General features: G+C 39.9%; 1 protein-coding gene across 4 annotated transcripts in view; it reads right to left on the bottom strand.

Moving 5' to 3' along the window:
- C1GALT1 (core 1 synthase, glycoprotein-N-acetylgalactosamine 3-beta-galactosyltransferase 1) overlaps positions 1 to 10,548 on the bottom strand; it is a 39,317-nt gene extending 28,769 nt beyond the window's left edge. For 2 of the 4 annotated variants that reach the window (XR_006211278.1, XM_042966864.1), the window contains exon 1: positions 10,314 to 10,548. Coding sequence is in view for 2 of the 4 variants with exons in the window: in XM_042966864.1 (XP_042822798.1) it covers positions 10,314 to 10,320 (7 nt within the window). In the remaining 2 variants the exon portion in view is untranslated. The other 2 variants (XM_042966847.1, XM_042966854.1) reach the window with 2 other exon arrangements.
- Positions 10,549 to 12,376: the final 1,828 nt, after the last annotated feature.

Raw genomic sequence — 12,376 nt, 5'->3', positions numbered from 1 at the left:
GCACCTAACACACTCTCTGGCTTACAAAAAGCATTCAAATGTTTGCATGTTTGTCTTACTGAAGGGAGGAATACAGGTGAAATGATTTCTGCAAACAGAGATCTATATACCATCTAATTTACTAAATAAAAAAATCATATATGGATCCATCATTTGAAACCTAAAGGCATAAAACAGACATACAATATGAACTATATTCTTTCCTTTGACGTATCTAAACTCAAATTAACTATAATAGACTTACATATTAATTCTGAGACAGAGACACTAAAAGCATTTTCTAGTACTAATTTATTAAGATTATAGAAATAGAAAATTAACACACAGCTGTCACCTAATGACCCTGATGTATTTTGAGCATGGTTACACAACCTTAGTGCTAGAAAGGACCATGGAATTTTATGAATCCTGAAAAAGCATGTAAGGATAAGAAACAATAAACATTCCAAAAATTATATAACAGTTCACAACCAAGTTAAAATCAAATTGTATTGTTTCAAGCTATAATTCTATTTTTAAAAATATTCCCACAATTTCAGATTCAGAAAATCAAAAGTGAGAATACCTTTTTGTTACTGTTCCATGAGAACATAAATATTTTTTTGCATACTCAAGCTACAATAATCAAAATAGTGGCACTGGCATAAAGATAAGACATATAGACCAATGGAATAAAATAGAGAGCCCAGAAATAAACCCTTGCATTTATGGTTAAAAGATTTTCAACAAATGGACCAAGTCCATACAAGAACAGAGGGCAGTCTTTCAAAAAAGGTGCTCAGAAAACAGGATATCTACATGCTAAAGAATGAAACCAGACCCTTACCTAACACCATACACAAAAATCAACTCAAAATAGATAAACGACCTAAACATAAGACCTAAAACTATAAAACTCTTAGAAGAAAAAATGATATTGGAATTGGGAACAATTTCTTGGATAGGACATCAAAGGCACATGCAACAAAAGACAAGTAGTCAAACTGGCCTTCATGAAAGTTTTAAAATACTGTGTATCAAAAGACACTATCAACAGGGACACCTGGGTGGCTCAGTCAGTTGAGCATCTGACTTCAGCTCAGGTCACCATCTCACAGTTTGTCACCTTTGTCAGCCTAACGATATATACCCCTGGTAGTCTACCTCTCTCTCAAAATAAATAAATAAAAACTTAAAAAAAAAAAGACATTATCAACAAAGTAAAAAGGCAACCCACAGAATGGAAGAAATATCTCTAAGTCATCTATCTGATGGATTAATATCCAGAATACATTAGAGAACTCCTAAAACATAACAACAAAACCAACAAAATGGGCAAAGGACTTGAACAGACATTTCTCCAAACAAGACACATAAATGGCAGATAAGCATGAGCATGTTGAGGATGAAAAAGATGCTCAACGTCACTGATCATCAGGAAAATGCCAACAAAACTACAATGAGATACAATAGGACGGCCACTATTAAAATAACAAGTGTTGGTGAGGATGTGGAGAAGTGCAAACACGTGTGCACTGTAAGGTAAAATGTACAGCCACTATGGAAAACAGTATGATAGTTACACAAAAAATTAAAAAGTTAGAATTACCACAGGATCCAGTACTTCCACTTCTGGGTTTATGACCCAAAGCATTGGGAGCAGAGTCTCAAAGAGATATCTGTATAACTGTGTTTATAGCAGCATTATTCACAATAGCTTAAATGTGGAAGTAATCCAAGTGTCCATCGATGGATAAATGGATAAGCAAAATGTGTTATGTGCATACAACGGAATATTATTCAGTCCTTAAAAGAAAGGAAATTTTGACGCATGTTATAACATGGACGAACTTTTGACGTTATGCTGAATGAAATAAGCCAGCCACAAAAAGACAAATACTATATAATTCTATTTACAGGAGACACTCAATTAAAACCAGAGAGATAGAAAGAAGAATGGTGGTTGCCAGAGACTGGGGGCAATGGAAAGTTCTTGTTTAATGGGTATAGAGTTTCAGTTTTGCAAGATGAAAAGAGTTCTGGAGATAGATGGTAGTAATGGTTGCACAACAATATCAATGTACTTAACACCACTGAAACATACACTTAAAAATGGTTAAAATGTTAAATTGTATGTGTATTTTATCACAATAAAACATTGGAAAAAAAAGAATCAATGATAACAATGCCGATTTTCTCCAAATTAATCTATGTATGTAACATCATCCAAACTAAAATACAAGATGATTTAAAAAAGTTAAATAACTCGGTAAGAAACATTTAAAAGCTTTGTAAAAATAAGCATGAGAATATACCGGGGAAATTCTGGAAAGGGGTGTGGGGTCAGACTAAGCTTAATGGAGTCACTTAAAATACAAGATTTTTGTGGTAAAAAGTTATTCTTAATGTTTGAAAAATAAATATGTGAGTATAACTGGGAAGTTCCTGAAAGGAACACTGCAGGATGGAGAGCAGATGAATCCCACCAGAGATTAAAATATATTACCTACAATAAACAGTGATATAGTAATTAAAACAATTTGATATTCATGCTAAACAGACATATCAATTTATCTATGATTCTGTAAAGAAAAAAAATTTTAATGCTTATTAATTAGTACTACAGACATAGTGCTGAGAGACTTCTTCACAACCACACTGTCAGAACTAAGCTATCTGAAAGTATATGAGCGAGACTGGAACATCCCATTCTTGTATGGATGATAGATCATTAATCAAACAGCAACAGGCTTAATTTCCAACTCAGAATTTCAGATAGGGTATCCCAGACACAACATTCCACATTTATCTTAACTGTGTAGTCTCTAAGGAAATAGGACTTTGAGTTTGCTTCTCAGCCCAGCCTGATGTTAATTAACCCCCTGACATCACAGCCTTGCTGTACTTCAAACTTATCAAATATTGCTTCATTTAAATTTTGTCTAAACTCCGCCCTTGTCCAAAATCCTATAATAACCCTATCCCTTCTTTATTTAGTAAAATGCTGACAGTTCTTCTGGTGTGTGGTCTCCCTCACAGATGCAAGTTAATTAACCTTTGTCAGCCTAAAGATATATAACCCTGGTGGTCTTTACTGGATCAAAATAAAGGGTTTATTTAAAAAAAAACAAACAACAACAACAAAAAAAAAACAACTATGTATGGAAATTTAATACATAATATACATACTATTTTAAATCAAGAAAAAGATGGCTTAGTCAAGTAATGATACTGAAATAATCTTTCAGGAAAAAGATAAAAAGCAGCCAGCTGAATACCTACTTTCTTTCAAATTCCAAATGTTTCTAAAATTTCAATATTCTAAAAAAATGAAATTAAAACAAAACTAGAAGAAAACATCATTTACATTTTTTAAAAACTTCGTTTAATGTTTACTTTTGTGAGGGGGAGGGGTGGAGAGAGAGGGAGACAGAATCTGAAGCAGGTTCCAGGCTCTCAGCTGTCAGCACAGAGCCCAAAGCAGGGCTCAAACACACAAGCCATGAGATCATGACCTGAGCCAAAGTCGGACATTTAACCGACTGAGTCACCCAAGGCACCCCACTTTATCATTTTTGTACCATGAATTGAGATCTTCTCAAAACTCAGAAGCTATGACTATAGGAAAAGTGAAATTATTCATTGATTAAATTTCTGGCAATGAAACTGCTGGTTCAAAGACATGTTCCTATATAAAATGTTGAAAAAAAAAAACAACTGTACAGCAAAATTGCCAAGAAGTATCATAACAAAAAAGACAAAAGATTAATATAAAAACAGATAAAGTTAAAACAGGCACCTGGGTGGCTCAGCTGGGTGAGCGTCCAACTTCTGCTCAGGTGATGATCTCACAGTTCGTGAGTTCGAGCCCTACAAAGGCTCTGTGCTGACAGCTCAGAGCCTGCAGCCTGCTTCAGATTCTGTGTCTCCCTCTCTCTCTGCCCCTCCCCCACTCTCACTGTCTCTGTCTCTCTCAAAAATAAACATTTAAAAAATTAAAAAATAAAATAACAGATAAAGAAAACAAAGGATTTGCAGAGAAGAAAATACAATGGTCGAGGATATTCAAATTCCACATTAAAGAGGAATACCTGGGTGACTCAGTAGGTTGAGCATCCAACTCTTGATTTCGGTTCAAGTCATGATCACAGTATCATGGGATCAAGCCCTGCATCAGGCTCTACGCTGAGCGTGGAACCTGCTTGAGATTCTCTCCCTCTCCCCCTTCCTCTCCCCACCACTCCCCACCCCCTGGCTCTCTCTCTCTCTCAAAGAAAAAGAAAAAATTCACATTAAAGAAAACTAAATCAAATGCAGAGATAGTGTTTTAACCTATCAGACTGGTAAAAATGTTTAGTAACACACAGTAATGACATGGTAGAGAAAACTGGCACTCCTGCATTCTTTCTCACAATACACATATTTACCGTCTTTTGGAAGGACAATTTGGCAATATATTTTAAAATTTTTAAATGAGTATGACCTGACCCACCATTTCATCATCAGAAATTTCTCTTATGGGGGCGCCTTGGTGGCTCAGTTGGTTAAGTGTCCAACTTTGGCTCAAGTCATGATCTCACAGTTCGTGAGTTCCAGCCCTGCCACTGGGCTCTGCACTGACAGTGCAGAGCCCGCTTAGGATTCTCTCTCTCTGCCTCTCCCCCACTTGCACTCTCTTTCTCAAAATAAATCAATAAGCTTAAAAAAATTTTTTAAAAAAATTTCTCTTATGGACAAAAACAAAGTCGTCTGCAAAAATGTTCATGGCAGCCATTGCTGTAAGATGTTTGCTTGTTGATAAGGAACTAGTTAAATAAACAAACAAGGTACATCCATACCACAGAATACTCTGCAGCTGTCAAAAACAATGATCTACATGTGCTAAGGAAAATCTTTGCACATTTGGCAGATTATGATTTTTTTTTTGCCAGTAATGTGTGTGGCTACTTTTTAAATAAGAGAAATGTAAAGAAAACAAATGGAAAAACCCAAACTAAAACCATAGATAAAAAATGTCTACACAGAAAAGAGTACATTTTCTTTCCCATCTCTCTGTGTATCTTGCAAAAAGGGTAATGTCTACATCAGCTTATACGTATGTGCATTTTTTACTTTACAACAAAGAGATGATGTCCACTTCACCCTTTCAAAACTATTTTCTCCCATAACACAACTTCAGTCATTAAAACTGTGTAAGATAAAGATTTATTTTTATATTTTTTTGGGAGTGTGCAGCACAAGGGACAGAGACAAAGAAACAGAGAGAGAGAGAGACAGAGAGAGAGAGAGAGAGAGAGAGAGAGAGAGAGAGAGGGAGAGAGGGCATCCTAAGCAGGCTCCATGCCCAGCATGGAACCCATGACCTGAAAGGAAATCAAGAGTCAGATGCTTAATCTACTGAACCACCTACGTGCCCCCAGAATGATCTATCTAAAATGAAAAGCTGACCAAGTCACTCCATGAATTCTCCATGGAGCCCCACTGCCTATAAGACAAAAACTAAGCATCTTTAATTTACATGATATATATATAGGCTCTCCTTGATCTAGACTCTGTCCAGATTTCCAGGCTCATATTTCAATACCCCATGCCTTATAATTTACTCTTCAGTAATCCTGAACTACCTATACAGTTCACTAAACATCCCAATGCAGTGGGCTCCTCTATTCCTATTGTCTCCTCTGTCTACACAATACTGTCTTCCCTTCACTATCTGTGCCTCAACCTCTCTAAGTCCCATCAAGCCAGTGTTTTTTATTGGCACAACTGACACCTTGAGCTGGATAATTCTCTCTTGTGGTGGCTGTCCTGTTCACTGTAAGATGTTTAGAAGTATCTGTGGCCTCCACTCACCAGACACTAGTAGCACTCCCCCTGGTTGGGACAACTAAAAAGGTCTCCAGACGTTGCCAACTGTCCCAAGCAACAAAATCAGCTCCAGGAACCACTCTACTAACCTGTTAAAACCTGTTTATCATATATATATAAAATATCTAAAGAAGAATATATAAAGACTAGTTGTAACATCAGTTAACTTTGAGGCAGGCAACTCAGTGACTGAAGTAACTAGGGAGGAAAAAACCTTATTTTTCACTACAGTCCTGTATGTTTTTCATCTTGTACCTCTCTTCTAACCTCTCCACGGCTACCACCCTAGTCCTACCACCCTACCATTCCTTTTCTTCCTTCTCCTCACCCTCCCTCTTTCTCTCTCAACTAGTATAACTGGATCCTAATCAACTTTTCCCTTTACAGCCTTCTTTCTTCAATCCATTTTTACCAGTCCATTTCACCAAAGTGATCCCTTTAAAAAGACATTAGTCATTTGCTCAAAATCCTTCAGGGTCTTCTCAGTCTCACTCAGAGACAAAGCCAAAACCAGTAAGATGAACCTGAACGGTCTGCCATCCTATCCTCACTCTTCTTTCTCTGATATCTCCTCCTAGTATTTGTTTTCTACAGTTCAAAAACGAACAAACAAATTTCATAAACTCAACCTACTGTTTCCCTTGCTGTGTTCTCTCTGGACTCCTTTCTGTTCCTCAAACACATGAGGGTCTCTGCCCCTGCTGTTCTGTTGGGAACACAACTCATCTACATAGTCACATGGCTCACTCCCCAACTCCTTCAGGCCTTTACTTCTCAGGGGGTTTTCCCTATTCTTACCCACAGCACCTACTAACGTCTAATATTACATATTTTACTTACCTTGTTTATTGTCTCTTTTCTCCATCTTGTTCATTGATTCTCAAATCTGAGTCTGCATCAGAATCATCTGAAAGTCTTTTTAAAACAGTTTCTGAATCAAGAGGTCTGGTGGGGGCAGGGGGGGGGGGTGTTGAGCCTGAAAATCTGCATTGTTAACAAGTTCCCAGATGATGCTGATGCTGCAGATCCAGGGACATTTTGAGAACCAACATTTTAGAATATAAGCTCCTCCAGGACAGAGATTTGTGTCTGTTTGTTTTCCCTCTACAACCTGGTTCTGAGTCAGCAGTGAGATAAGTAAATGATAAATAAGTAAATTTAGATGTCCCTACTCTGTTCCCACCACACCCTCTGATTTGGTCTGCCCTATGGTGCTAAAAATTTATTGAACACTGTAAAAGATAAATGTGACCTATTTGGAAATGGGGTCTTTGCAGATGTAATCAAGTTAAGATGAAGTCATCAAGGTGGACCCTAACCCAATATGACTGGTATCCTTATAAAAAAAAGGCAGAATGCCATATGAAGAGATACAGACAAAGAAAGAATGGAGGGGAGTGATATAGTGGCAAGTCAAGGAATACGAAGGACTGCCAGTGACAGAAGAAGCTCAGAGACATGAAAAGATTCTCCCCTACAATCTAGAGACCATGGCTCTGCCAACATTTGATTTCAGACTTCTAGCCTGAAGAACTGAGATGATGAATTTCTATTGTTTTAAATCACTCAGTTTGCCATACTTTGTTATGGCACCCCTAGGAAAATAATACAAGGACCAAGAATGCAAATTACTACACCAAACCATATATAATTTCAAATTTGGCTGTATCTAATTTCCACCAGTTCAAATGTTTTCGTGCATAGCTTTAGTTGTAAACTAACCAGGTTTCCCATTTCAGAATCTCGCCAACCTAATATTGCTTTTTCCTGCCTTTAATATGTGCCTTCAACGTGCAAGGCAGCTCATACTACAGGTTCTAGATAAATTATTCAGATTTTTTGGTTTCTCCTACTTTCTTACAGGCACCTCTATTTAACAAATATCAACTTCTTTATATATTTTTCTCCAAGGGACACTTCTTTTATTCACACATTATAGATTTTGGTACGTATTTTCTCCTTGGCCATTCATTAGAATTAGTTGCAAAGTGAAAATTTAAGTACACATTAGATATACATTTAGATTTTTTTTTTTTAATTTTTTTTTTTTAACGTTTTATTTTATTTTTGAGACAGAGAGAGACAGAGCATGAACAGGGCAGGAGCAGAGAGAGAGGGAGACACAGAATCTGAAACAGGCTCCAGGCTCTGAGCTGTCAGCACAGAGCCCGACCCGGGGCTCGAACTCACAGACCGTGAGATCATGACCTGAGCCGAAGTCGGACGCTTAACTGACCAAGTCACCCAGGCGCCCCGATATACATTTAGATCTTAAGATAAAATGCTAACTTCTCTTTTGTAGAACAATATTCCTTTTCTTTCTTCTCTTTCTTCCTTCTTTTAAAAGAATGACCTTAATCGTAATGAATTTGGAGCAAAAAAATTTTGTCATACTTTTCTTCCCACCTTGTTATAGTTTGTACACTAGCGTCTTTATTCAAATCTCAACAAATGTTCTAAAAGTAATATGGTTGTATTAGGAAGCTTAAAATTTTAAATGAATGTGAAATGAATTTCACCAAGTTGTCCCTTTTCCATTTAACATTTGTTTACAGCTACAATGTCACAAGAATTCCAATCAATAATTTCATCACACAAAGGCTCTATTTTAAATTACCATGGTTTACAAAATCTATAAGCTGTAAAATGCAATTTTTATCTTAGGGAGCAAAAATCAATATACAAATAGTAAACAGCATTAAAAGGACACACTTTTGTATTTCTATGACTGGGTGAAAATTAATTCATTATATGTACCACTAAATAAGTTTGTGATAAAATTCTAAGAATTTCTGGATATTAAATTTACTCAGAAATACAGACTAGTATAATCTATACCAAAAAAAGCATATTTAAGAAAAACTGTATCTATCCTATCTATGAATATCAACCACAAAATATTTTTTAAACGCTGAGGCCTAAATAAAAAGATATAGAAAAACACAAATTACAGGCATATTTGAGAGAGATTTTTAATAGTTCTCCACCAGTACTTAAACACCATGCTCCTTTCCTACGAAGATTTTAAATGAGTCATACTTTCCTTACTAAATCACTGTTTTACTTAACATATGGTGAAAAGAGTTAACTGTTTGGTAACTTAAAACTTTATATTCACTTAAATTGCACATCAATATATACTAGCTAGTGGAAAACAAAATAAGTATAGTTTACTATATTCAATACTCAGAACACACAGCATCATGTGCATCAGGCTCACTTGACATTTATCTGCTAAGGGTATGGAAAATTGTTTAAATATCTCCTAAAACTTCAAGTTCCCACTGTCTAAACCTACACCAGAATTAAACAAGTTGAACTTGTGCACAACACTTGTTCCTGGCACCCAGGCCAAGCTATCTATATTCTATGCTTAACTTTTAGTAAATGAGCATATTTCTGTCCAGGTCACTTTGGCCTAATCACTTTAACGTGTTAAAGTTCTACCTTTATAACTAACTTTTTAATTCATACTGAAGTCAAGTCATGGTTAGCGTAATAGTTTCCAACCCGAAAAGCGTTAAAAAGATATACTACAATATCTATAACGAATTTAGAAAACTAGATATAAATCCAATCAACTTTTCCAGAGCATGTGGTGCCTTCTTGTTTATTATTTAAAAAAATAATAAGAGGAGAGTAAGAACTAGGGAAGAATAAATCCCCACTCCCAAATTACATTCTTCTTTTAAGAGTATATAATTTATCCAAATTCGAAGGCGTATGGCCAACTTGTCAGCACCTACTACTCACACACTCGCGAGGGGGTGCCGGGGGTGGAGAAATAAACTCTTTGCCTCCTTCTCTACCGTGCAAGTGAGCCAAACACACCTGGCTAGCTCACTTTGCCAGAGGCAGTGAAATTTAAAAAAATAAATCAGCCACAAACCTGATGATCCAAGAAAGCCCCGAGGAAGTCCCCCCGGCACTTGGGGAAGACGCTCGCTCGCCAGGCACTCGCGCTGCCCGGCAGCCCGGCGGCTCTCGATGAAGGTGGCCACACCTGAGCCCCGAGTCCGGCCGGACCCACAGGTCGGAGGAGGGGGGCGGGGCGGGGACCGCCCGGCGGGCAGGACCGCTAAGTGATCCCGCCGCGACCGAGACGCAGCTCGAGTCTCACTGCCGCCGCCCGACGGCGGGCAGCGCGCGAAGAGGAGGTGAGGGGCACCAGAGGGCAGAAAGGAAGAACCCACCACCAAGAGGAGGCTACTCGTCAACAAAATAGCGGCCCGGTGGGCAGGCTGCCCCAATGGCAGTTCACAGTGGCGCCGGGAGGAGGAAGTGCCCCGCGCCTCCCTCAGCAGCTCCAAGTCCCCAGCCCCGGCGGCGACCCCGAGACACCTGTTTGGCTGCGCCCGGGTTTGGTTCCACCCTCCACGCTCCCCCAAAAGCACACTCCGAGCTGGGAGGACGAAGGGAGCCGAGACCTTGGACCCGCAGCCTGAGGGCGCCTCCGCCGGCCGTACCTGACATCAGCCGCGGCTCCCTCTCGCCCCTCCTGGGGGGCGGAGAGGGGGACGACAGGAGACCGGCAACCTTAGCTCCTCCCGGCACCGGCAGAAGTGGCTCGTGGCCGCTAGCGGGGGCCGCCCGCTGCCGCCCAGATTATTCCCTGGCGGCGGCGGCGGCGGCGGCGGCAGCGGCGGCGGCGGCCGAGGCGGACCCAGCTCGCGCTCCCGCCCGCTCGCTCCGCCCCTCCCCGCAGCGCGTCCAGGCCGCGGCCCGCCGACGGCGCAGCCGCCACCCAGGGGTCTCCTAGCGCTGACGTCTCTGCCGCCGCACCAGCCCCAGGGAAGGGCGGAGCGAGAGGGGGCAGGGTGGGGCGGGGTTATGGCGACGTGCGGACGCGGAGATTGGCCGCCAAGCTCACGCCCCGCCCTTCTGCGAAGGGGTCTGGGAAGTCGGGTCTTCTATGAGCAGTAGTCGCTGCCCACTTGCGGCTCCTCGCTGCTGGGCTTCTCCTTCCTGGTCCTGGTGCTGGTTTTGCACTAGCTTCCGGACCTTGAGAGAGACTAAGCAGTGAAACTGCAGGCACTGAAGCTGGAGGTACCTGAGGGACCTCTGTGTGAGGGACAGGCTCTAACCCTGCAGAAGTCTTTTGGCCTCTAGCCTGCATCCCGTTCTTTTTTCTCCTGTCCCCCACTCATCCACCCACCCACCCACCCCGTACTCTCTGTAGTCAGTATCTCTCTGTCCTTAATGAAAGGAAATACGGCAAGATGAGATATGCAAACGGGTGCTGGGTAACCAGATGTGTGAACCCGGAAGGGTTGAAAACAGTGGTACCACAAAGCCTTCTGTAGCACACGCGGTTTGGTTCTGTCATTACTTCAGTGCTGCCAGGCAATAACAGGAAGAGCTTCCTTAGCGCTTTGTAAAACTCATCTTTCTTTTCGTTGGCCAAAGGACTTTGAATCAGAAAGCTGTTTTTTGATTAGAGGGAGGAGCCTGTGAGCCACTGAGACAACCCCCACAGCAGTCAGGAGGTGGGGATAAGGTCTTGGCTTTAACCATCCCCTGTCTACAAGGCCTTAGCTTGAGGGTAAGAAAGCTATCCTTCCTTTAAACGCCTTCCTCAGTCAGTTCTTAAGTGCCTTTCAGTATAGCCTTTAGGAGTGTAGGCTCTGGGCTGCAATCTTGGTTCCTCCTATTTGCTGTGCAACCCTGGCAAGTTACTTAACATGCCTGGGAGAAATACGGAGCAATGTATGTAAGTTCTTGTTCTTTTTCCTTTAATTTGTTTAGATTCAGCTCTACTGGAGTTTGCCATGATAGGCCGTTAATAGATCCAAAGGGATCTTACAAAAGAATTGAAGAACATCTAGTGATTCTTATTTAAACCTTTTATTTTTCAGATGAGAAAAACTGAGGTCAGAAAAACTGATAGACCATTTTAGAGGTGCAAGTATCCTGATGTTCAGGTTAGTACTCTTTTCCCCACACATCTGTCCAGACTTCTTTCCCTTCCACCCTTACCTGTATTCTCTTCTCTTTTTCCCAACCTGTGTATGGTTAATTGCCCAGCCTTACCCCCTTCCTTTCCACAACTACTGTGAAACAGGAAAAGGAGACCCTTCCAGAGGTCACAGTGTTCCAAACAGAAAGCAAAACAAAAACTCAAGATACCTTACCTAATTTTATTTTATTTTTTTTATTTTTTTTATTTTTTTTTACCTAATTTTAATTTTATTGAAAAAAATGTTTAATTGTACTGAAATTTTTAATGAGTAAGAAATAACTTTGCTTTTTCCATTGAGCAAAGATAAGAAACCATTCCAAAAAGATAAGTTCAGCCATTGCATGTCTAAAAAAATTACTGGCAGGAAGTAATATTGATATGAACAAAAACTAGATCAAGTCAGCCCCTCCCATCCTATTGGGTATTTTTGAAAATAGCTGTTATTTGTATGAAAACCATACATAGTTATTCAAACAAATAAAAAAAAAAATAACCCACAGATAAGCAGTTTTAAAAATGTGTGTTACATTCTTCCAGATATAAAGAAAAACACATAAAGACATAAAAATA

The sequence above is a fragment of the Panthera tigris genome, chromosome A2 (genome assembly GCF_018350195.1).
Source record: "Panthera tigris isolate Pti1 chromosome A2, P.tigris_Pti1_mat1.1, whole genome shotgun sequence".
Taxonomy (NCBI): Eukaryota; Metazoa; Chordata; class Mammalia; order Carnivora; family Felidae; genus Panthera; species Panthera tigris.
The sequence above is the reverse complement of the archived record's forward strand: the minus strand, read 5'-3'. Positions and strand labels throughout refer to the sequence as shown.